We start from the raw sequence: 25,603 nt of genomic DNA on the forward strand, positions 1-25,603 counted from the left end.
CTTTTTATATGTTCTACACTCCCACTGCAGTCAGAGCTGCTGACAGCTATTTTTTTACTTGTCTGAATACTAAAACCTCTTTTAAGAGGAAATTCACACGTACAGGGAAAATGTGGCTTAAGAAACAAGAGGAATGTTCAACTGACCAAGACTTACACTCATAGCTTTTGTGTTACCAAGAAACAGGAGAAATGTGAACTCTCCTCTCACTCTCCCTGTGATTTTCAGTTCACATCTGGACCCTCAGCCACTGCCCAAATGAGCGAAGAGTCAAATATATTACATGGGGATAGAGCAGAGCAATGAGTTGATGATCATGTGGAACAGTTTTCCTTACCATTAGCTTTGTGCTGGATCAAGTATTGGCCTTTAAAGAACTTGCACGTTGAATTATCTCCTTTACAAACTCCACAAGCATCCAATACAGCTTTGGAACCAAGTCCATGATCACACCCTACTTGCTGCAACCAAAAGGCACAAGTGAAGGACTCAGACACAAGGGAATTTGAAGAAACAGCTGCATTTTCCATAAAGGAGTCAACTGCCCACTTAGAAAAAAAATAGACAATAGGATTGTAATAAACTTAATTTTATCTTACTTCACATATTCCATCAATACAAACATCAAAATTATTTGGAGAACACAGAGTTCCATCCTTCACTTTGCTGGACATTGCGAAGAAAAAGTCAAAGTCTTCAGCTGTGCAGTACAATTTACATCTGTCTTCCTCTGGGGAAAAACAAACAAACAAAAAAGGACAAGGAAGCATCAGTAGACCTGCAGCACAGCTTTAAAGCAAAAAAAAAAAAATCACCTTGCTATTGTTTCGTGTGAATCCTAAAGGACAAGTTACAAGGATTAATTGTGCATGGAGACATCTTAGGACACCAAGAAGGGCAGAAATAGAATTAAATAGAGTAGCTTATATTATGCTATATTATATTAAAAACACACGTGAGTTTGCTTGTCTGCACACAGAACCAAGAATTCAAACCCAGGTTGAAAACATGCACATTGCCTCAGCTCTGCTGCTGTGCCCTGATTTCAGTTCCACAGGTTCAAACTACATTTTTATTAGGAGAAATGGGAGATTGTAATAATTTTATTTGAAGTTTAGTTAAAATTTGGAAAACGCATGACACGGTAAAATGATCAGCTGAAAATTTTCAGCTGAAAGCTAGGACCGAGGCCAGATTTCCCCCTACTAAAAGCATTTTTCCTCCAACAAATCCCAGCCATTGTCAAATTTCTTCTTACACATCGATGGTGTGTTAGGCTTATAAAGGGCTGGTTAATTCTGCACAGACAAAACCAGTCATGCAGTTGTAAATATTATCACAATTTTAATACAAACAGTAAGTGCAACAAATAAAACGCACAACTAAGTTTTGAAGAACATGAAATTGGATTCAAAATAGTATCTTTTTATTCTTGAATCAGCAGCTGGATTTCCAATAGCCCTTTCTAGAGAGGAAAAGCACCTGTAACAATTTTGAAAACAAGCTCATGTTTTCGGGTCTATAAATGTAGATCTTGGGAGAGATTTTTAAAGTAGCTGAGAGAGCAAGGACAGGCATTTTCAAGTTCAGAGTCACTTGGGGACACCTCACTTTAGGAAATTACATGTATTGTCCTTAATTTTAAGCTCCTTTTACTAAATGCAGCCCCTACCTTTAAAACCAATGTAGGCCACTTTTATTTCTATTAAACAAGATGCATTATTATGCCTATTATACAACATCCACTGTTACATGCTGTGAAATCATTTTACTTCTTTCCTCTGTTCACATTGGCTGTTAGGACACAGGTTTCTAAATACTCACAAAACTGTCTGCAAAGACTTTTGAAAACAATACAATCAGGCTATGAATGAAAGTTCCATGTACTTGTATGTGTATATATATTTAATTATATACTTATTATCATCAAAAGCAAATTTGTACAGGTGCTAAACAAAGCAGCTACAATGTGATATAATCCACACACTTTTATTCAAGTATTTGCAGCTACAAATTGGGTTTTCAAACCAGAGAAAATGTTTGTTTTCTCTGATAAAAGTGAATACTGACTCAAAATACCCACAAAATTAAGATGCATAAAGTAAAAATAAACTTGCTTGCACAAAGAAGAATAAATAGTTATTGAAATCTGAACTTGATAAAGATCTCTTAGTAAAAGATGACTTTAAAAAAATGTATGCCAGTACATTGTTTGTTTTTCCACTTGCCATGGGACTATACCAGCAGAAAAGTCAAAAGGTTGACTTGCTGTTACGTTTTGAAATCTGAGAACATTCCAAAGGAAGGAAGATTCTGGTAGTGTTATTGTGGAAGCTTACATTTCCCATGCTGAAAAAACCATGGAAATTGTTTTGGTTAGGTTTCAGACTAACCAGTACAACAGAAAATGAAAAGAGGGGGGCAGCAACAGTCACACTGAGGACAAGGATTAGGATTCCCAACCCAAATCAGTTCTGCATGTCCACACAGGATCACACAGGAGGCTGGATTCAGCTCTGCTAGAAAGCAAACACATCTCAAACAAACCAACTGGCTGTGTGTGTTTGCTTACACGGGGTGATATTTGCCCAAAGAACACGGGTGAATTAGGGCTCCCTGTGCCTGTGTGTCCCTCAGAGAGGGGCACAATTACCTTCCACTTTGGTGTACGGCTTCCACTTGTAGTACCAGCCCCGGAAGGGTTTGCTGTTGTACTCTGCACACTGCTGGGCACGGAAGTCCAGGCTGTTTGCTGGGCAGGGCTGGTGGTTACACAGCTGATAAACACGACTGGAACCTTGGCAGAATTTGCCACCATACTGTGGCCTGGAAAAAAAAAAAAAAAAAAGAGAAAAAAAAGATTTTTTGCAAAATGTCCCTTTTTTGTGTGATTGGTATGTTACACGTTTATGAGAATACAAAGCACAGCACTGGATGGACTGTCCTGGGAGATCAGTATTTCTTACATGGGCCATTAATTTTCATGGTTCCTAAAACCAAGCAAAGCAGTTGCCATGAATTATCTTCTTGGATCACTGCAAACTCAGCAAAGATGCAACCATTGAGGTGAGTCATGTTTTCAGTAATTTAAATTTATAGGGTTATTTGGTATTGGCCTGGTTCAATCTTGTTATAGAGCTATTTTTACTCTGCTGTAACCCAGGAACATGTGCAAAGAATTACCCATTGCAATTAGAGTTAATAAAGGATAACAAAACACTGGTCAAACATAAAGAGAATGAATGATTACATTTGCTTGTTCATTTCTTTTGTAAACCATTTTGAAAAAATGTTCTTTTAAACATAGGGAAAAAAGGCTGTGCATGGTCATGCTGCTTTAGGAAAATGCTGGAATTCAGGGATAATTTTAAACATGTCACATCCACTTCAGCAAACCTTACCTGGGCATTTCCCTTCATTTTGGACAGAATGGAAAGAGCATATTCTATTACTTTGCTAGTATCTTACATTATCTGAATACTAATTTTTTAACTCTTTGGTCTGGGCACAGGCACTGTAAAACAATGCAAAATGCAAGAGCTGCTCTTTTTAACTTAGGAATTCACTGATGTCACTTGTGCAGTTTCACAATGCTCAGATACACATCTGCAAGTCCTGAGCCAAATCTTCAAAACATCAAGTTCTAGGAACTGCTCGTTGTATTATATGACTCTTGCATCAAGTGAAATGTACTGAAGCTGCACTAGCACTTACTTATATAATGATTTTTTTAAAAATCAGGGAACATACACACTTAGAAGACAAGCTATAAACTTCCATGGACAGCTTGCCTATATTACAAACAAGTTAAGGAAAAAAACCTAGAATAATATAAAAGATATTGAAAAACAGTAATATATTAACTAACAATATCAATTTAAAATAATAATAGTATAAAAGACATTTGCAATGTATTGTTTGTTTAAATCCCTAAACACTATGTTATAACTATTCCCCACGTTCAAGTATCCCATGCAACCCTCTTGACACAGTCATGCCTTGAGTAACATGGAGACAGTTCAGTGGAACATGGAGGAGAAAATCCAGGTGCTTCTGTTTGCTTTATTATAAATTTTAACCCTCCTATGTCTAACCCTCTAACCAAGCTGGGACTTCCTTTTTTATGTTTTGAATCAGCTGTGAATACCCAGTATATGCCTTTTCCAGTATTCTGGGGAAAAAAAAGCAGTCTTTCAGAGGAAGAGATGGAAACCCACCTGCTGCTGTATTTAAAACTGGATTAAAGAAAATTTGCTGTGGAAAAAAACCCCCACAACTTCCCATGATTTTTTTCTTGAGGCCACCTGCTAGCTACTGACACTGGGTATAATGGTGAAAGCCTTAAAATAAAGTCAAACTTTCTGTCCTAGTTGGTGGCAATTCAGTCTATGAAGGGTTGGGAGGATATGAAACATCAGTGAAGTGAGGGTGTATCTATGTTGACTTTATGCAATTGGTGAGAGCTTTGAGTTAAGGCAGCCAAACCCTTGGGTCCTGACTCAATTCTCTACAGACTTTCTTTACAGCTTCAGCACACGTATGATTTTTGACCTCCTTCAGCCCCAGAGAACAAATCTGTTCTAGTGTAAGGAAAAGAACCAAACTCCTTCCAACTAAATGCCACCAAACAAGCAATATAATAGAATTATTTGTGGCTTGATCATGATTTCTATCTGCACTCTTGCATTTGAGGATGGGATAAAATTCCCTCAAACTAGGGGAGCTCTGAAAGAGGCATTCTGTTTCCCAGCTCTGTTACAGCATTTTAAAATTACAGTACACTCCCATTACTGAAACTGTTGGCTAGAGAATGATGGAAACTTCCCCACCTTCATTTTTACAAACAAGATGTCAGTAAGAGTTAAGTAATTCACAGGAAACTAGATCTACAACCCCAAATTTCTGAGACAAGATTATTATCTACACTGACAAAATCACAATTTTTTGGGGATGTTTCTACCACCAGTAGATTTTGAGTTGACTGCCTCCAGAAACTGTTCATGTAGCCACCCTTACAACGGAATGCCTTGCACAGAGAGGGTATTCCAATAGTTCTACAGTGGTACTGTGCTCCTAATCCAGACACAGCCTAAAGCTTTCATCCCTCTGTGGACTCCCCAGTGCTGGCATACACAGGTTGACATGCATGAGGCCTTGCTGAGGATAACTGGAAAAAGAAGTTTAGTGAGAAAGGCCAGCAGAAAAAAAAAACAATCTCCAAAGATGGATTTGGACAAGGACTATAAATGCAAAGATGTAAATACTCCACCTCATATAAGATTCAACTACTAAAATGCTACAAGAGCAGCTTAAATTAATCCTGCAGTGTCCTTCTGAGGGTAGACTTTATGTGATGTGCTATTCACTGAACACAACATAGAGAGTGAGAAATCCTGGAATTAATCTGATCAAGGGATTTATTTTATGCAATACCAAAGGACTTGAGACTCCAAAATTCTGGACTCCCATGTTTTGTAATCATTTAAATTCAAGTAAGAACAATTCTGCTCATATTGTGGCTGTATTAGGATAGTATCATGAAGCTACTTTATTCTGCATTAATCTGAAAGGTCCCCAAGGTCTTTCACAGTCGTCATTTTTCAGAAGCATTTTAAATGGCATCATTACTTTGCATCTGTTGACATCTGCATTGTCTGTAATCACTGTTACAGATATTGTACCCAAAAGATTAAAAAAAAAAAAAGTGTTTGAGCAGTTTTGATTGCATACATGCCTATAAGTCCATTCTACTCTTGCTGAACAATGCACTATTGTGAAGTGGTAGGATGCAGTCCCACAGATATGATTTAGGTATTAATTTAAATCTCTCGGGCACTCTTCAGGTTCTTTCCCAGCTAAACTATTAAATTATGCAATCAATTTCTATCTTGGAAAAGCACCTCAATTGTAAAGTGTTGTGGTGTATGAAAACCAGATCCATGAAATTACACTGTGACAATTTACAGAAACATAATGATTTTAGCAAATCTGCCCAGCTCTGTGCACTACAGGTGACCCCCATGGGTGTTTGTTGGTGTGAATTTGTGCACAACTCTGGTGGCAATTCCAAAGCCATACCCAGAACTGTTGTGGGTGTTGCCACAAGGGCTGTCTGCAAACTGGCCAGAGAAAGGGAATTTAACTGGTTGGATATTATTAGCAAGAGGAGAATTTCACAAACACACGCAGGTAACAAGACTTTCCTACACAACAGCCTGTGTAGTTCACCTGTCATTAAGTTTCTGGTAAGATGGGTGACCCTTAAAATCACCAGAAACTGAGCAATTTCCCTTGATGTTCATAAGAATTCAATTACTTAGACTTCATTCTAAGGTCCACTCAGTTCTTCATAGATCCATACCCTTTGTTCTTGTCTCTTACAGAAATTTCATTATTTGTCATTTACAAAATTTTGCTGTCCAAAATCGTCTGTGAAACTTTTGAACAAAATAAACATTAGCTCCTACACAAATCTGGATTAGGAAAAGTGAAATAAATATATCGCATATAAAATAATATACATAATATGTACCGAAACACATAAACATCTGAAATATGTTTCAGAAGCTCAAAAAGAAAGGAATCATTATTCTGTGTTTCTGTGTTGTTACAGAGGTGAACAATGAACAGGAACTAGGCTGTAAATCGTTCCATGTGGTGTAACATTGAAAATGGATGGTATTATTTTTCTTATTATTCCACATTTATACAAAATGCTGTGATGGGAAATACAGGTACTTGGATATTTGAGCACTGTTGTGTGGCTTAGTTATAGTCCTGTCCTTCCATCACTGTAACTGGGAGAATTATGCTATCCTGTCTCTGCTCTGAGTTATCACTAATACAATGAAAGTAAACCTGGTGTAAACAAGATCCAGTTCTGGCATCAAGGTGACTTGGTTACATCGAGTCTTGCATCAATTTTGACTTATATTAGAACAGACAGAACACTCTGACTGCAAGTTCTAAATGCACAATGCTACAGGGACTGACACACTTCACTTTGAAGAGCTTCTGTTTGAAGACCTTAGAAATCCTTACCAGTTATACCAGTGCACCAAACTGAACCATTTCCACAACTGGACATTCCCCTGTAACACCAGGAGAGCAAGGGAGGGCTTATGAATAAATGCAAAGAACAGTGAGCACACATACAAATTTAGCAAGGAAAACCGGGACCAAAACAGGAAGACCAAAATATACATATTGATTCTCTCAGGCACATGGTGTGACTCTTGGGGATGGTCCTGTGCAGGGCTAAGGGTTGGACTCAATGATCTTGTGGGTCCCTTCCAACTCAGCATATTCTGTGATATTTATATATATCCCCTGTAATTGAGACCCTGCATTCCCTTGCTAAGCAGCTTAATAAAAGAAACTATCCAACTAATTTTATTTATCAAAATACACTGAGAAACAACAGAAAAGGTTGAGAAAATGCTCTGCTATGGATCTGCAAAAATTGGCTTGACTGAGGGTAATAAAGGCTATTTTAACTAACTCACATTTTCCTATAACATACTATATGAAGCGTGGATATTATTACTGCAGCACTGTATAGTAGGTGTGAGGCTTCTTTACAGCCTCATATAAACTGTGTCATATTTTCTCTGTTTTTTATTACTGCAGTTTAAATGCTGTTTTTATTGTGTGCAATGAGGAATACATGTGTCTATGCCTGCTGAATTTGTGTATGAAATAAAACAGTGACATCCTTTTTTTCTCCTGTAAATTGCAGTGAATTGAATACTTGGGAAAGATGCTGGTCAGATAACACTTTACCTCTACTTCGAAATACCATTATAAGGAATAGCAGCATTTACAGTGATAAGAAATCAATTAGATGCAAATACCAGAAATGTTGCATGAGTTAGCACACAATTCCAGGGTTCAGCACTTTTAGTCTGACCCACGAAACATAAAAGGATGCCAAGAACATGACAGACATACAAAGACGTCTGTCTACAACCATTTTGATATTGACTTTAAACATTTTTGGTTTTTACCCTGGATAATATGATCTCATTAGAAGTCTTAAGAGCTTTTAAGACCTTTTCCCCTTGCTCTTAGACTATTAGGTGTGAATATGTCTGTATGGTGCTTCGTTACTTCTGCAGGTATTTCATGAAATGTAGTGTCACAAAATAAAAGGACAAAGTCAGGCTGCAGATGTTCTGTACTCCAGCAAGTCTCCAGACAGCCACTGCTTTCTAGTGCCAGGATACAGTTCTGTCTTCCAGCCACTGCCTGATCATACTGGACATGGAAAAAAGGTCATACAAACATATCCACACACATTATTCCCTAAGGAAACGGACTCTGTTAATGTATTGTTCTAAAAACATAAAACAGTTAGTATAAAAATAATACCTTTTCATATCTATGTCTTACTTTGGATTATTGCAGTGTCTTTCTTGGTACGTGACCCCACCTCCACAGGAGCGAGTACACTCTGACCACTCGGCCCAGGCTGACCACTGGCCATTCACAGGCTTGGGGCCATGATCCCCATATTTCACACACTGTCCTCTTCGACACCACTGCCAAGAGAATGCCAAAAAACACCCCATCAGAGTTAGCACTACTTAGTAAATGTAAAACGCTAAAAATCCACATTTAAAATCTCCAGTGCTTGACCTAAATAAACATAAGGTCACCCACGAGGACTCTAAAGCAGGACATTGCTCCATACAATGGTATAGGTAAGTAATGTCCTAAAATTTTTCCAAGTTCTGAGTTGAAGATCTCTGAGGTACAAATTTTCAAAACTGTTCTCTTGGAGAGTGTTTTTTTGGCTCACTCTTCCCAAGAAAAATCCATGTTATTTTATGGTCCTATGCTGCAGAGCCTCAACATTTCCCATGTAATTTACAAACAGCCTGCTAGAATTTCTCGCTTTTATGATTCAATTAGGAAAGACTGCACAAAGAGAAAAAGCAAAATAGAACATTTTCATTTTGGGTAACTACAGATGAGAGTAAATTAGAAGGTTCCACTCAAACAAATAACTCAAACTCAAACAAACAAGATGAGAAGAAATACAAACAAATAAAATGAGAGTAAATTAGCAAGTTTGGCTCAAACAAATAAGTGCTTTTAGTGGAGATCACTGTTGACAATATGCATGATGGCCTTAGTCTGTATAGCAAATATTACAGCTTAAGGAATGCTCACATCAGAATGGAATTTGAAGCACTGATCTGAATTCTGTTATAATTGATGTATTTTCTTACTGATTTTGATATGCCAGAGATACCTTATCCCACAGCTCCATGGGAGAGGCATCACACCCTGGCACCAGACAGGTACCACTGTGAGGACCCGTCCTGACTATGCATCTCAAGGGAAGCTTTTACAGAGCAGTCTGGATGTTCACAACAGCAAATCTGAGGGTGTATGGATAAAACTGGCTCTGATGGGAGCTTGTATTTGTCCCAGTACAAAACCACATTGGAATGACACTGTTGTATTTATAAAACAACTCACCATGCTTATACCACAAGCTGTTCCTTCTGCTGCAGGCATGAACTTTGTCTCACACCTGTGCCCCACTTTGTGACACCAGAGAGATTTGCATATATCCTGAAAAGGAAGAAACACTCACTACAGTACTCATAATTCCCATTATTTCCTGGTGTTTAGAAAGATTAAAAAATGATACATGCCTTTGCTACCTTAAAAGACATACAAATAAATTCCTGAATTCAGAAAAGCCCTGGTTTAAGGTTCATTACACAGTCATATCCTGTACATTGCCTTCTTGTTTATGCACCATTTCACTATATATTTTTAAAAACTATTTGAGTGTGAGATTACAACAGAACAAAAACAGTGTTAAAAAAGCTCAAGGCAAAGTTCATCAGGTCTACAGGGACTATATATAATACTGTGAAGACACAAGATTTTCTAAACCACACAAGATATCTGGAAAGGCAGTCTGTGCACAGTGCTGTTCACTCTCTCTTACTTTGTCTATTAGCTGTAGAAGAAACACAGCTGCCATCACCTGATAAATGTAGTTAGCATAAAATAAATCAAAATACTCCTGGATAATAAAAAAACTAAAAGAAATTACAATACTTCTTTTCAGAATGAGCATCCCAGATTATTTAAAAAAACGCCTTCTCTGAAGAGATCAGTAAGGAGTGTAACAGTCGCTAAAATAATAAGTTAATCTAAATTAATCCTTCATCATGAAGTCAAGAATATTTCGTTGCTCTAAAATAACCCTATAGATCTCTTCCAGACTTTCTGCTGTAAAGACACAAAAGTAAAACACAAGAAACTTAGTCCTTCTCACCCCACACCGCACACAAGCTTTGATCAAAACTGCTAATTTCCCTCAGCATAGCAGGCACGGGCCCATGGCTCACATGCATTCAACTGCACTCCTTATGACTCCTGGAAAGAACACATTTCCTTCTGAAACTCCCCCAGGACTGTGATATTCCTCAAAAGAGGCCAGTACCTTCAAAGCAAATTGCCAAGCAAGATAAGGCAGGGAAACAGCCCAGGCCCCTGAAGAACACTGTATTACTTGTACTTATCCAGGGTACGTCAGTTCTCTAATGTCATTTAACTTCTCAAAAGTATATGGATAGGTACCTTGACAAAGCTGAGGTTGCATAGTTTTGCTTTCATTCCAAATTGCCATTTGCACTGGGTATCAGCATCATAGATCTGCCCTGGCAGTTTGTCAGGGTATTTATACTGTCCTGTTTGCTTAGGTTCATCAATCAGGCAGGCAGCTTGAGCTGTACTATAATGAGAATGTAAATTAATCATGACTATGATCTTTATATCAAAATATTTTAATTTGCTACAGACCAGCACAAATACATAATAATGGTATACAGTACCTTTAACTAGTTTTAGAGGTATGCTCTGAAATGAAAATATCTGCTCGCAGGAGCCAAAAGATCTTGACATCTTGTTGGTAGCCTGACCTGCAAAGTTTTAAGGAAGCAGGAATTTCCAGGCTTTGGGACTGTTGTGACAACAAGAAAGAATGATGTCAAATTCTTTTCCTCCCTTTATTCCTGGGTAACCAAGAGCAAGGTGACCTAGTCTGCTTCTTTCCCTTAAATGGGTTCCCCAAATCAGGGATCCACATAATCAGCAGACACACTGTCCCACTCCAGAACTCGCTTTCTGTGCATTGACTGACCCGTGACTTTTTAGTTTGCAATTTTCTTCTGTACTCAGAATATGTTGCATCACTGTAGCAGAAAAAAAATCTCCAGAACTCTGTTACCTTTCCTGGCTGCTACTCAGCGATATTGACTGGGAATTCAAGGATCAGACCCACAGAACAACTTAGGTACCTGATTCTCACTCTAAGGAATTAACTTCTAAAATGCCTGTGTTGCTTTTGGTCACAGCACTGCCTACACATTCTTTAGTAATTGTGTAGTCTACCCACATATGACAAAAAAAAAAATAAGGGAAAGTTTAATGTAATGATGAATTAAACACTGACTGAAAAACAGTTCCTTTAAAAGCATCACTGAGTTATGTCAACATGCTGGAGAAATAATTGGCATCTTTCTCTTTTTCCTTTTTTCTTTCCCTCAGAAACAGGATGTGAAAAATGCAGAATGTCCTTTACTCCTGTCAGGAGTCAGATCAAGAGAGAAACTCCAGTGAGAAAGGCCACTAATGTTAATTTACATTTTGTAACGACTTTGGTACCACTGTGTCTGCCCTCCTTTGTGTACACTTCCTACTAATTCTCTAATAAACTCAGCTGCTGACAGGAATGCCTGGGAAAGAATGATATTCCAGTTATTACTGTAGGGTATTCCTGGAGGGTGAAATTCATGCTTTTGAAACAAGGTAGGACAAAAGCACTTACATGCCAACAACACCTCTATGCTTCAGCAGCCCGGGTGTGTGGGCTCACACACCACATGGGCCAGAGCACACCTTAAAAGAGGTGTATTTCACACTTTAGTAACTTTTATACTGTTCAAGAATTCAAGCCCAGTTACTAAAGCTGCACTCCCTGGCACCAGCCCAGATTTACACGTGACCTACCTGAGAAATTTGTTGAGATACTGCCTGCTGCAAACAGACCAAGAAAACACGCCATTGTTTCCAGTGAGGGTGGGAGACATAATATTTCCCTCAGCTTTTCTACAAGCATTCCCTTCTCCATCATGAATCATACCAAAGCTGAAAAGAGAACCAGGTGGGAGAGCAAAAGTCTAGATTAAACAGAAGCAAGACAAAATTTGGGGCAAAAGAAACACTTTCAGGGTAACTTGAACTTCACAGGAAAGTGGGATTCATGCCTTTCATTCCAAAGGGATAAAAACATAATGCACCATACAAATGACTATTAGTATGAAACAAGCTCAAATTAACACCAAATTTTTGTCATCACACAATTGTCTGATGAGGAAAAGAGTCAGGTTCCAAGGAAGACCCACACTGGTGCTGCACAGGAGCTCTGCAATGGGACTAGGGACAAGACACTGCCCAGAGGTACCAGAGCTGCAGACTGTGCCCAAAGTTGCACAGTTTAACCATTTCTCATCCCTGAAGGAGAACTGTTCCATGGTGAGATGGATGGTTGTCGTGGAGCTTATGTTCAGCCACATTTGTACTTGCCTATGAATCTGTCAGCTTAAAACACGCAGTGTGAGCCTGTCTCTGCCCAGGGATAATGTCTGTTAGCATGACTGGCATGGTGATGAGAATCCAGGGAAATACCAGTGTTACACAGCCACAGGAATATACCTTAACTGCCCTCCTAACAGGAGGGAAGAGCTATAGAGCTGCATTCAACCTGTAGCAGAAAAAATGGGCATGAAGGAATAGAATACAAGGTGTGAATATAAAAATATTATTATTTTTCTAATTTTGGCCATTAACTTGCAATATTATCTCAAGCAAACCACTTTTTTCCCCTCACTTTTGTTATACAGTGTCATTCACCTTGTCTAGAATTTAACACTTTGGTGGGAATACTGCTTCTTATGGGGTTCTTTGCTCAGTTTGAGCATCATGAGGTCCTGCTCTCACTAGGAGAGGTGTTAGGATGATACAAAGAACAATAAGCAATAATAAAAAAACCCCATGTTATAATGACAAATTATGGGGATTTTATGTATATAATAAAGCTAATTTTCAGGCTCTTTCCTTTCACTGTTCTGTATTTACTCACTGTACGGGACATCTGTGGATTTCAAAGTGTTTTGGAGAGAAGTTTCATCATCTGTTACTTCAATATTGTAGTACACTGGTGACTTTATGAATGTAATCTGTGCATGTGCAGGGAATATCTAATTTACTGGACTCAATCCTCCACTGCTATAAATCACAACAGGCTCATCAGTGTTACTGCATGTGTTGCCACCAGCTGAGGCTCCAAACTTCCTAAAATATATGTCTCTTTCTATAAATGGACAGGAGAAGTACCAGTTGAGTTTATATTTTAGAATCCTTCATAAAATACTTTGTTCCCATGCACTGTAGCCAGAGAGTCCCCAGTTTATACCCCACTGACACAATGGGCTCTGAGCACCCAGAGGAACTGTTAACCTTTCAGGTAAAAACACAAAGTAAAGAAAACAATTAAAATGTCTAACAAACCACTAAAATGTCTAACCAGTGAAGCTTGTCAGTGGACCACAGAGTGTGTTCTGTACATTATACAACATTCTCCTCCTATGAAACCCTTTGGTTAATATATTCACAGTGGACCTCCAAGGCTATCACAGGTTTGTTGTTTTGTTTTTTTTCTTTGAGGAATCTCTGTATCACAGAAACCAAATTCTGTTGTCTTACATCACATACTAGGTAGTCTCAGGAACATGAACACGAGCAAATGGTCATAAAGACATTTTATATCTGGCACAGGCTTTTCCCAGGAGATTCAATGCATTTTATTAGACAGGAGTATGGAAATATACCAAAGAAAGGTTGAATAATATGTGCATCAAAGGCAGCAGTGAAAAAGGGGAAAAAAAAAAAGGAAAAAATAAAAATTTTAAAAATTTCCATGTATAATCTCTCAAAACAAATAAGAAAATAAAAAGGGAGGAGACTATTAAGAGATTAAATGGGATAATTCTTGAAAAATAAGCTACGGGCCTGATTCTCTCCTAATATTGATCAATAAAAATGTACTGAGGTCTTGAAATTGCATTAGTGTGACAGGAGGATCAAACAATACATATTTTACATATTTAGTCCCTTTGAATGCTTTGGCACAAGTCCCACAGGCTTCACTGGTAGCTGGATTATTCTTTAATTCCTTTTTTTCCTTCAGATGTACAGAAACCTGTGAAAGGGTCACTCGTGTAGACATTAGGTCATAGTATGTACTGCAGAGCATATTTGTACAATGAAAACTAAATAGTCCTGATTCAGTCATGCAGAATCAGAAGGCTCCATGCCTTGACCAATCAGCAGAATGCAGTACCACTGCTTTTCAAAGATATTCTGTGCATTAATGTTGCTGCTCAAAATAAAGTTCCTATGCTTTATCTGAACCTTGATTTCAGGTTTGTACCACACAGAGAAAACTATGCTCCTCTACTGCCACTGGGGAGACAGACTCCAGACTGAACTACACTAAAACTGAAAACCAAAACCACACACAAAGTTGTGAAAAAGAAATTCAAAATTATTTGGAAAAAGACAGCAGAGCAAAATCTAATCACCTTCTTCAGGTTTAATTCAACAATTTGAAAAAATAGGTGAAGCTCCATGGAAGATTAATACTGATTTTGCATGAGAGACAGCAGGTTCTTAAGAAAATTACAGTCTTACTACAATAGAAATAAAATGGAAATCCAGTGCCTAATCATTATATATTTCTCCATAAATCAGTCATAGAATCACAGAATATTAGGTTGGGAAAGACCTTTAAGATCATCAAGTCCAGCAACTTCCCCAGCACTGCCAAGGCCACCATTAACCCATGTCCCCAAGTGCCACATCTAAGCACCTTGTAAATCCCTCCAGGGATGATGATCCCACCACATTCCTGGGTAGCCTGTGCCAATGCCTGACAACCCTTTTGGTGAAGGAATTTTCCCAAATATCCAATCTAAAGATCTCCTGGCACAGCCTGAGGCCATTTCCTCCCCTCCTGTCCCTTGTTCCCTGGGAGCAGAGCCTGACCCCCCCGGCTCCCCCCTCCTGTCAGGGGGTTGCAGAGCCAGAAGGTCGCCCCTGAGCCTCCTTTTCTCCAGGCTGAGCCCCTCCAGCTCTCTCAGCTGCTCCTGCTGAGAGACCCTTCCCCAGCTCCATTCCTTTTCCCAGACACGCTCGAGCACCCCCATGTCCTTCTTGTTGTGAGGAGCCAAAAACTGCCCCCAGAATTCAAGGTGCCTCAGCAGTGCCCAGGAAACAGGGACAACCACCGCCCTGGTCCTGCTGCCACACTATTCCTGATAGAGACCGGGTGTCCTTGGCTTTCTTGCCCACCTGGGCACATCCAGCTCATGTTCAGTCGCTGTCAACCAGCACTCCCAGCACAAACAGCACTTTCCAGCCCCTCTGCCCCAGCCTGGAGCTGCAGGGGGTTGTGGTGACCCAAAGGCAAGACCCAGCACTTGGCCTTGTTGAGCCTCACCCTGCTGGCCTCAGCCCATGGATCCCTCTGCAGAGCCTTCCTGCCCTCCAGCAGATCAACACTCCCACCCAGCTTGGTGTCACCTGCAAACTTTCTGAGGGGACACTCAATCCCCTTGTTCACATCATTGATAAAGGTAGTCAACAGGACTGGCCCCAGTTCTGATCCCTGGGGAACAGCACTGGTGACCAGTCACCAGCTGGATGTAACTCCATTCCTCACCACTCTCCAGGTTTCAAATGATCTATATGTAGAATCAGCCAATCCAAATGATCTCTATTTAAATGATTTATATTAACTGTGATGTTTCCATTCACTTACATATTTGTTTATAGAAGAAACTTACTTGTGTCCAGATTCGTGAGCAATTGTAAAAGCCAATCCCAGGCCTGTATCTTCATTAATGGTGCAACTACGGTATTTGCTGCACATGCCACTGATGGGTGCAAATCCTGAAAGAAGGAAGCAGTTAAACAGCTTGTTCCTCTACGGAATTCCAAACACACATATCATCTGCACTGGTCCTAATAAGCCAGTTTATTTTGGTGCATGAAGACGCTTATTTACTTTATCAGGTTTATCATGGAGGAATTACAGCAGACTTTTATTGGACGATAAAGTATAAAATTTAAATTATAATATAACACAATATAAAAAATAAATAAGAAGTTTAAGTCTAACCTCACCTCTCCAACTACACTTTACTTGTAAAGATTATTCTCATCCCACCTCCCATGACTTTACTGCTCCCAAATTAGGGAGGAATCCCATTCAAAAAGGGCGAGTAGTCACAAAAAGGGGGGGGGGAAGAGTGGCTCAGAAATAATCTCAAAATCAAAAATATTCCTTGAAAGGGTGACAATCCAAAAGAGTGTCTTCAGAAAGCTTATTTTGCCATTTCTGGGGCAATGATACCAGCAATACCCTTTTTTTTCTAGGTACCTCAAAGACAAACATGCAAAAATAATACTGCTCTTCCCTCTTCAAGGAGGTTGACAGCATGTGCAAAAATCAACTTTTTAAATTTTATACCATTTCAGTTTCTGCTGTGGACACCCACAAGTTTTCAGCACGTGCTTGCTGTCATACCTAGGGTATCACAGGGCTCATTTTTCCAGGAGCAGATATCGAATCCCGTGAGCAGGATGGCGTGGTCGTGGCGCTTCCCGTTCTTCCCGACCAGGGCAGATTGCCACTGGCAAAAGCTGTTCAGGGACTGGTCTGCGTGGTGGTTGATCAATAACCCACCCTGCAGGGGTGGCACAGACACAGAAACAAGGTGCTTCCATCAGTACTCGAGAAAGGGGGTTGCAAGAATAGAATTTGGTTAGGGAAAAGGGAATTATTTTTTTGTGTTTGTTCTACATAAACTTATGTGTTCTCATGTGATGACTGAGTCAGTTGATGAGTGAATGTCTTACAGTTGTAAAATAAAACTGCACTTCTCCCAAGACAAACAGATATTTCCAAAGTTGGTGGTTGAAATTACGGTGCACAAATATATTTGATTCCTGAGAAAGCTGAACACTAAGCCATATTCAATCTTGTGATTAAAATGTTTGCTGATTTCTGGGGAGGAAAAGTATAATCCAAGTAGATCAACCCATCACAAATTTCTTTTCAGCAGAAGAGATTTTGTCTTCTTTTGTCTCAGCACTCTTGACACAAGAATTGGCTCCACTCCCACCTTTTGTTTCATGCTATCTTTAGTTTAAGAATTTTGGATCCTTACCATTTCTGATCATCACTTCCTGGAAAGCCCAGTTCAAAATCTTTCTACTTATTTAATTACTTATTAAGTAGATTTCTTATTCCAGCCACTTCTGATCATCACACCCTGGAAAGCCCAGTTCAAAATCTTTCTATTTATTTAATCACTTATTAAGTAGATTTCTCATTCCAGACATTTCTCTTCAAGAAAACTCTGGAAACTGTTAAGTTTTGTCTTACTGGAAGCATTTCAACGTTTCTAAAGAACATTTACACGAAATGAAGGAATTTAGTATCAAAACCCAAGAAGCAGTGAAATGCAGAAAGTGTCATTTTGAAGGTTTTTGTGATATTAATCCATTCTCATGTTTTATGTCTTAAGAAACCTTGTATATAACATGAGAGCACCCAGTGCTCCCAGTGAACAGGAGCAAATGAAGTAGCTGAGACGAAAATTCCAACACAACTTACCGGCTCTTGTTCCAAAAGAAGCAGGCTTACAACAATAATGTTTATATCACTTCCAATTGTTCCATCTTTAAACAGACTAGAGACCTGCAACGATTATTGAAGAGGAAATATCACCTACATGTACAATACTTTTTAATAGATTAAACATATGTACTGAGTTATTGCTTTGGACTTGAATTTTCAATACAAACTAATGGAGTTATATACCTTGTAGGATTAATCCAAAAGAGCTTAAGCCAGAAGAATTATGCCCCAAACCACTACACTTATTGAAAAACTTGAAAACCATCTATTGACTTCAATGGGCTTTGTTCTGCCCTTGGTCTCCTGGACCAAATGTAATCAAGGTCAAAGTTCAAGCAAGTTTTGTAGTACAAAAGTAAAGAGCAAAGCCACACAGGAAAATATATTTCTAGTTATATTATATCAATTTTATGAACATAAATTTGTGCTCTCTCGAATAAATACTTGTTTCAAGGAGACACATCAGATAAAACAGACTAAACTTCATGACAGCCAATGAAATGAAAGTTTCAATTTCAGAGTATCTGCCTTTTTTGTACTACACAGGGAGTACTTTAAAATTTTAAATATGTTCCAATTTTTTTACTCTCTAGTGCTGTTGCCAGAGCTGTGATAATCTAAAGATCTATTTATAAAGGGTTTTTTACACTAGTAATACATTAGATAAGGCTGCTCTTTTTGGTGTCACTACTAACAAAAGGACCGGCTCTGACACAACATTATTCCACAAACACACTTCAGTTACACCACATCTTACCATGTTCATGACTGTTAAGATGTACGTTGTTACATTTTCCTTCCCATGTTTCTCCAACATTTTTTTATCTGCCACAACAAGGGTTTCAACATTTAGACTTCCATTCTTCTGAATTTTAGCAGATGATCTCTTGAACCTCGCAGAAGTCCCGTACTCGTCCGACCGAATGTACATCTCTGCTGTGGGTGGCTTGGGTGCATCTAAAAGGAAATAAAACTGTTTTGGAAAGGCTTCAGATCACCCATGAACTGTTTCATCAGAAAATGAAGTATCATAGGTTTAGAGCCTTAGATTATTTTTACAGCATGTGATTTAATACTTCTGGCTAAGTTCTTCCATGTTTATTAAAAAAGACCCGATTCATTCCTGAGGGAAGGATGGCTACAGGGGGAGAAGGAAATGGGAGAACCACATTCGTATGCAATAAGCAGTTTGAAATAAGGAATTAATCTAATAAAATGGTAGCATCTGTGCAAAAAAACACAACAGAATTTTTAACAGAGTATCTACATTTTTCCTGTCCTTTTGATAACTTCCTGAGGTGTTTGGCATGTGCTACTTACACAGCAGTTGGCAAAAAAGTCCTTTCCAGAACAGATGTCCACGGTCAGTACAGAAAGCAGATACACACCACAAGTAAGATTCCTGCCAGCCTGTTACTGTGACTGACATCAGCCTTCTATGCGAGTCTGCCACTGAGATTATTCCTGCTGGGAATATATTTATTTAATACAGGGAAATGTCAGGCAGCAGCAAGGAGGGCTTGACAACAGGCAATGCATATCCCATCGCCAGGGTGCACTTTTTCCCTCTGGCTGGTATCGCATGGCCAATGGCACAGTTAGAGAATGGTCTCTACTCCATTTACTCAGACAGCCAGAAAATGGGAAAAGAAATCTATGTCCCATATCCTGCAGTGCTCCTGCTATCCACAGCTTCTGCTGCATAAACCTACACTGCCTTTGCATCAGTAAAGTGGTTCAAAGGCCACTTCAACATAATCTTTGGATAACAATAGGGAGTTTTTTTGACACAAGGTGTAACATGACACAAGTCAGGGAGCTTCAGGTAATGAAAAAAATCCTGTCTGTGCCTCATCAGAAAGTTATTATAAAGACAGAGTTAAAACAGAGATTACTTCCTTCCATGCCAAACTGGGAAATCAAGGATCCCATAGAATGCACAACAGTGGTCTGCCTTCAAGAACTCAGTCACTCTGAAGTACATTTAACATTGCAAAGGACTGTGCTAGTAAGATTTTCAAATGTATCACTCATTATAAACAATTGTCCTATACAAGCTCAAAGAACTTTTCTCTTCTGGAAGCACATCAAGACATAATGAGAATCCTCACCTAAGAGAGAAGAGCTCAGTTCAAGGCACATCAGTGTCCAAATACTGTTTGGAAGGCAATACAACTACAAGGTTTTGACACAAATATCCGTGACCAGCAAAGTTTTGCTTTTGAATTAACTGCACAGCTACTAATAAAACATAAGCAGTGGCAATGCTTCATGCATGATTTCCTAATTACACTCTAGCTAATTCTCATGATCTAAAAACATTTAGGTTGTGAAGGAGAGTTTTGAAGATGAGTAACTGGTTTTTCTAGTGTTTACAAATTGCCAACACATGAAATTTTTAAAGATGGTGAGTGGGACAAGCTATTTTTGTGACACCAAAAGTGGCAACGTGCTCCTCCTTCTTACTGTTCAGCAAGTTTGATTTCATTCTTAGGTTAGGATAAATTAACCTTGATTAGGCAGGGTTAATAGCAGAGGACTGCCTTCTGTCAGACTGAATTCTCCATCCCTTTGTTCATTTGAGCTGAAATCTTCTATTCCAGGTGACTAGACTGGATTTTGCTGAAAATTTCAAACTGATATACCTCCAGATCTCAGAAGAAGACCAGGAAAACAATGTAAAAACTTAAAACCACCTAAAAAAAAAGGGGGGGGGGAAGAAAAAAAACCCCACCAAATACTCATAGAAGGAGTGTTCCCTTTATTGGAGTAATTTCTTCTGCATCCTATATTTTCCCCTACTAAATTAAACAATGACAGGTGATTTTATTTGTAGCACTGCATTCATTCAGTGATTTGTTCTATAGATTAATCAAGGCTGGATCTGGAAGTACGTTGTTTTGTTTATAACGCCTTTCTTTCTCTCAGAAGGTTATAGGTATGTACTGCATGAAGTTAAAGACCACAAGATGTGAAAAGAGTTTTGTGGGTAATTAAATGCCATCTTGCTTAATCAAATCCTTACAGTGTGTCTGACACAGTTCCTAAGATGGGTAAATCACACTAATCACAACTGGATGCTAATTGCATGTTCTGCATTTAACACAAACCCAGCTTGAATATGCAGCTAAGAACTCATAACTGTAACTGAAATTACTGAATATACGTGTATATATATATATAATTAAATGAATTACAAAAACATGTATTTGATAAATATTTTAAAGAAAAACCCAGTTTCTTGATTTGGTACCCAGAAGCAATGATTATTTTTGACCTCTCCTGTGCCTGTGAGTCCCATTTATAAGACAGGAGTAACAATAATATCTTCTCAGACCCATAACCCAGGAGGTTATGAAAATACAGTGTTCCAAATGCTCTCATTTATTATAGGAATAAGTACCATGTAAAAGCTCGAGAGGACATGAATAATCCTGAATTTGGACAAGCAGTCATGGAAGGAACAGTAAGTAAGACACAAGACCATGGAGGACAACGCAAATAAAACTAACCAGTGTAGAGCAGAGGAGCTAATTTAGCACCATCACCCCCTGCTCTGCAGCAGGAAAACCAGACAGGAGGGAAAGGGAGGATGGAATGAGGCAGTTTTGGACTACATTAGAATGCAAATGTTTACAGGTTGACTCACAGGCTTGTGCATCTGGCATTTGAGGTTTGGCTTTCAAACCTGGGGGGAAGGATTTTGGAATTTTTAACAAGCCGTTTGTTTTCAGGCCTCAGATAGGGCTCGGTCTCAGCCAGACACCTTTTCCACTAACTCCTTGCTCATTCCTTCCCTTCTATTTATTTTCTCTTTCTTCCTTACACACCTTTTGAAAAGGAAGTTGCTCATTTTCTCAGAACTTGAGCAGGAAGTTGGAAGAATATAACTGGACTGAGACACTGTTTGCAGTCCAGGAGACCCTCATTAAAATTGCAGCTCCAAAGCTGATCAGCTTTCAAAAAGCACCAACTGAATGCTCAAAGTACAGATATAGGGACCAAGGGGGCTCTAAAATGTTCTGCAATTTGAGGGCCTAAGGAAAGACTCAGAATAGATCTTGGCAGGATAATATCTTTCAATGTATTTTTTAAGACGTGGTTCCAAAATCTTATTAAACAATTGACATGGGAGGTTCTTTTTGAAGATCTTAGTTGCTGAAAATTTCATTATCAAATGGTGAGTTCTGAAAGACTTACTCTCTATCCTCTCAGAAATTAACGATTTTGAAGACTTGCTCTTCATTTGCAAGCCTAATTAGTTTTTTATCCCCAAACTAACAGAGAGCAGTTCAGGGACTTGGCCTCCATCGCTATGCAGAATTGCTTACTGAGAACTATGTCAATGTAAAAAAAGAAATCAAGCAAGGGATCTTTAAATCTAGGTAAAGCACAAGGAAACTAAACAGTGATTCTGATGGCTTAACAAAACAGATGATTCTGTGAATGTCAAGGAAAACTCAAGTTCTCATATGTGTTTTACTTTAGAAATATATAATTTAAAATTATTATATCCTCATCCCAAAGGGATGTGAAGAGATGCGAAGCACACCTCAGGATCACCACACAGCCTGTAACAGCCACTATCTCAAAAGAGGAGAGAAAGTTTCCTTACATACATTTCTTGCGACGTCCACAAAAATGCTGCTTTTGAAACCTTCCATGGTGGTAACCATTCGCCCGAGCATGATAGCTGTGGGAAGTGTGCATTCTGTCATGGCCAAAAGGGAAGGATTTGGGATGGGACTCTACTGTGTACCGGTGCACCTTCTCTTCTGCAGTTCGTTTGTACAGCACGTGAGGATGGTGTCCAGCAGGGGATGTGTAGTTGTGCTCCTGTGCCAGCTGCTGAGGTAATGGGGATATAAGGAACTCGATCTTCCGTGTCCTTATCAAACCTGACTAAAAAAAGCAACACCAGCACAAGTTAGAGACAAGACTGTCAAGGCTCACAGCTGGAAAATGCTAACTCCTGCAGTGATCTCCCTGCAAAGCCCAGATGGGTTGCAGTGTGCACCTCTAAATTAGATTTACTCAAGTGATGAGCTGGACAGTCTTCCCAATTAAAGTATGCATCGTTGCACTTTGGGGATGACCAGGCCTCACATTTGGTAACACACAGAACAGGAATGTTGTGGGACTGGCAGCACAGCACCTTCACACAGTACCATGGATAATTTCATATGCAATATTAACCCATTCTTTACAGTACAGGTTTATTCGTATGTGTGTTTGTGTACAGGATATAGTCTCACATAAAAAGGAAATGCTTTTGGAAAATGTAACTTCTCATAAAAGCATAGATTAGTAAAACAAAATTTCAGTTAAGATTCAGGGGTTTTTCAGAACAAGGTATTACCAAACTGGAATCCCAGACTTCAGGTCGCTATAAGTAGAAATGTACATTACAAGACAGCAGCACAAAGTTGAAGCATCTGAACACTTTTGCACCACCATTTAGTAATCAACTCCTTGCAATTTAATCATAATAAACACAGTTTAAAATTTATACCGTCCTATAAGAGAAAGATAATCAGTGAAAGCAAGTACCTAATTGTTTTCCTTTTTGGATCCCTGAAAGACAGAAGTAAGTATGGGAAAACTACACTCTAGTTTTCACATAGTATCTGTGCATAAAACTGCACATGTGATGAAGTGTTTCCAGGATCAGGGCCAGGGAAATGTGGGTGGCACTGAGGAAGTATTTCCATGCAGCTCATTAATCAGTTATGATTTTATTTCATTTCTTGGTTTTGTAAAACATGTTGTAATAAACACTCCTTTTTACCAAGTCAAAAACCAAGGAGAAGTTTCATCAGGTAATTCTACTACATTATATACATAATACTAGACACAGATTTTTTGGTTTGGATCAGTGAGGCTCTACCATGTGCCAACACCCTCCTGCCAAAATTGACATCCCACGAGGACTACATATCTCTTATGCTTCAGAAAAATATGTGCAGACAAACAAATGTCAATTGCAAACCATCTTGCCTGACATCTCAAGTCCTCCCAGACCATGATTCCACCTCCTTCCCCAAAAAGTCTTCTTTGGAAATGCAGGTAAGAGACATATATGACCTATTCCCTTCTGAAAGGGATGCTCTTCTTTAGCCTGACTTCCTAGGGCCAGAATGCCAGGGGTATCAGAAGGAAAGCAGTTCCAATGTCTAACGTAAGCACGGTATTTTTTAAGGATCTGTGGAATTTTCTACACTTTAAGAACTGTTTCCCACGAGGAAAACTTAACAGAAAATAGAAAGTTACACACGAAATCTTCACAGCTTTAACTGTTTACTAAGCTAATGCTGACAATGATTTTAAGCCAATTCCAGTTGGAGAGATTTATCAGAGATCTACAGGTCCTCAACAGTTCTACAGTGATCTACTGTGCTCTTTTCATGGAAATTCACTTCTGTTGTTCCAAATCAAAAGCAACTTTGCAGTACTTCCCAATATAAGCACCTCTCACATGGGCCTAATAATAGTGCTCATAAAATCATACTGTGATCTTAATTTTTACAATAGATCTCACATTATGAACTGAGTGTGTCTAATTGCCCTCTGAGTAATAATAAGAAAACAAACAGAACAGATATTCTGATTAATGATTTGTCCCCTCTCCTTTCTTCAACATGAATTCGTAACTACGTATCTCAGCCTGTATCTACTTGACATTCGAAATGAAGGTTAAAATTGCCTCCATCAATAACAGACAGGATTTAAATAATTGACAGGAATTTAACTTGCCTGCCCACTGCAATAAGTTGGCATATTTCAAATGTCAAATCACATTTGGTCATGACAAAGTACTTTCCTGGAGGGAAGAAGACTTATATTTTAATCCTTATGATGTGTGTCATCACACAATTTACAAGTGGTTCTGAGAGGCTGTCCTTATCTACTAGAATGCACTGATAATTGGGTGCTGCTAAGTGGGGCTTTTTTTCAGCTGGAAAACAGAAATGTAGTGAATCTGGTTTTTATTTCCCCATTTTAAAGGTTTCCACATCTGAAATTATTCCTGTAGGATTCATTTAGTAAATGATTCAAACCATATGGAAAATAAAAAGGGGGGGGGTGTCTACATTTTCCTGTAAGAAACTGTCCCTGATGTACACCAAGTTTCAGCCTCAAACATAATTTCTATATTTAATGCTATAAGGGTGGATTGAGAATTCAGGGTGGGGGGGAAGAAGCAGCTGAATTCTGGGCCCTGCATGTGTTTTGCTGCACCTTTACAGAGGCTGTAGATGACTAAGTGCCTTATAAATGTAGTCACTTTTTCCCAGCAGAAATGACCCTAAATCTCCACTAAGACTTCTTTCCTTTGGGTTTTACATCAGACTCATCCACCAAATTGAAAAATGCTGTGTGAATGAAAGATACCTTCTCTTTGATAACATCCAGTTTTATGAAGTTGTCAAGAAGAAAGGAGAAGTGCCACGGAACAGTTTGGACACTCATTCAATCACAGACTATTTTCCACTTCTTCCAGGTATGGGATGGGATAGTTTCAAGGATTCATATTGAAATAATCACTTTGGGAATTCCAAGTAATGCTGAGAATGCTGACCTGGCTTCAGACAGAGCTGCAGACCTCTGGAGAACTGCAAAGGGGGTAATGGGGCAACAACTGCCAGGTATTTTCTTGCAGGTTCTTGAATTTTAGTGTTAGGTAAAGCAAAGTGACCCATGGCTATGGTTGTGTTGGCTGGAAAACATGCCAGCTGGGAAATGCCACAGCACAGAGGAAGGAGACCAGCCCAGAGCCATCTTTTCTAGCTTTACACTGCCAAGGAATTTCAG

The 25,603-nt window shown here is 39.0% G+C and overlaps 1 protein-coding gene across 5 annotated transcripts in view; it reads right to left on the reverse strand.

Moving 5' to 3' along the window:
* ADAMTS18 (ADAM metallopeptidase with thrombospondin type 1 motif 18) overlaps nt 1-25,603 on the reverse strand; it is a 78,813-nt gene that overhangs the window by 28,364 nt on the left and 24,846 nt on the right. For 2 of the 5 annotated variants that reach the window (XM_027663741.1, XM_027663742.1), the window contains exons 4-15: nt 22,411-22,693; nt 18,549-18,748; nt 17,768-17,851; nt 16,676-16,835; nt 15,933-16,038; nt 12,037-12,174; nt 10,606-10,759; nt 9,487-9,582; nt 8,392-8,540; nt 2,654-2,826; nt 600-730; nt 338-461 (exon numbers count right to left, since the gene is read on the reverse strand). In XM_027663741.1, coding sequence (XP_027519542.1) covers nt 338-461; nt 600-730; nt 2,654-2,826; nt 8,392-8,540; nt 9,487-9,582; nt 10,606-10,759; nt 12,037-12,174; nt 15,933-16,038; nt 16,676-16,835; nt 17,768-17,851; nt 18,549-18,748; nt 22,411-22,693 — 1,798 coding nt within the window. Of the gene's footprint in view, nt 1-337; nt 462-599; nt 731-2,653; nt 2,827-8,391; nt 8,541-9,486; nt 9,583-10,605; nt 10,760-12,036; nt 12,175-15,932; nt 16,039-16,675; nt 16,836-17,767; nt 17,852-18,548; nt 18,749-19,111; nt 19,256-20,301; nt 20,438-22,406; nt 22,694-25,603 lie in introns of those variants that run through there. The other 3 variants (XM_027663743.1, XM_027663744.1, XM_027663745.1) reach the window with 3 other exon arrangements.

This window comes from Corapipo altera, unplaced genomic scaffold, assembly GCF_003945725.1.
Source record: "Corapipo altera isolate COAL_440 unplaced genomic scaffold, ASM394572v1 140b, whole genome shotgun sequence".
Lineage (NCBI taxonomy): Eukaryota > Metazoa > Chordata > Aves > Passeriformes > Pipridae > Corapipo > Corapipo altera.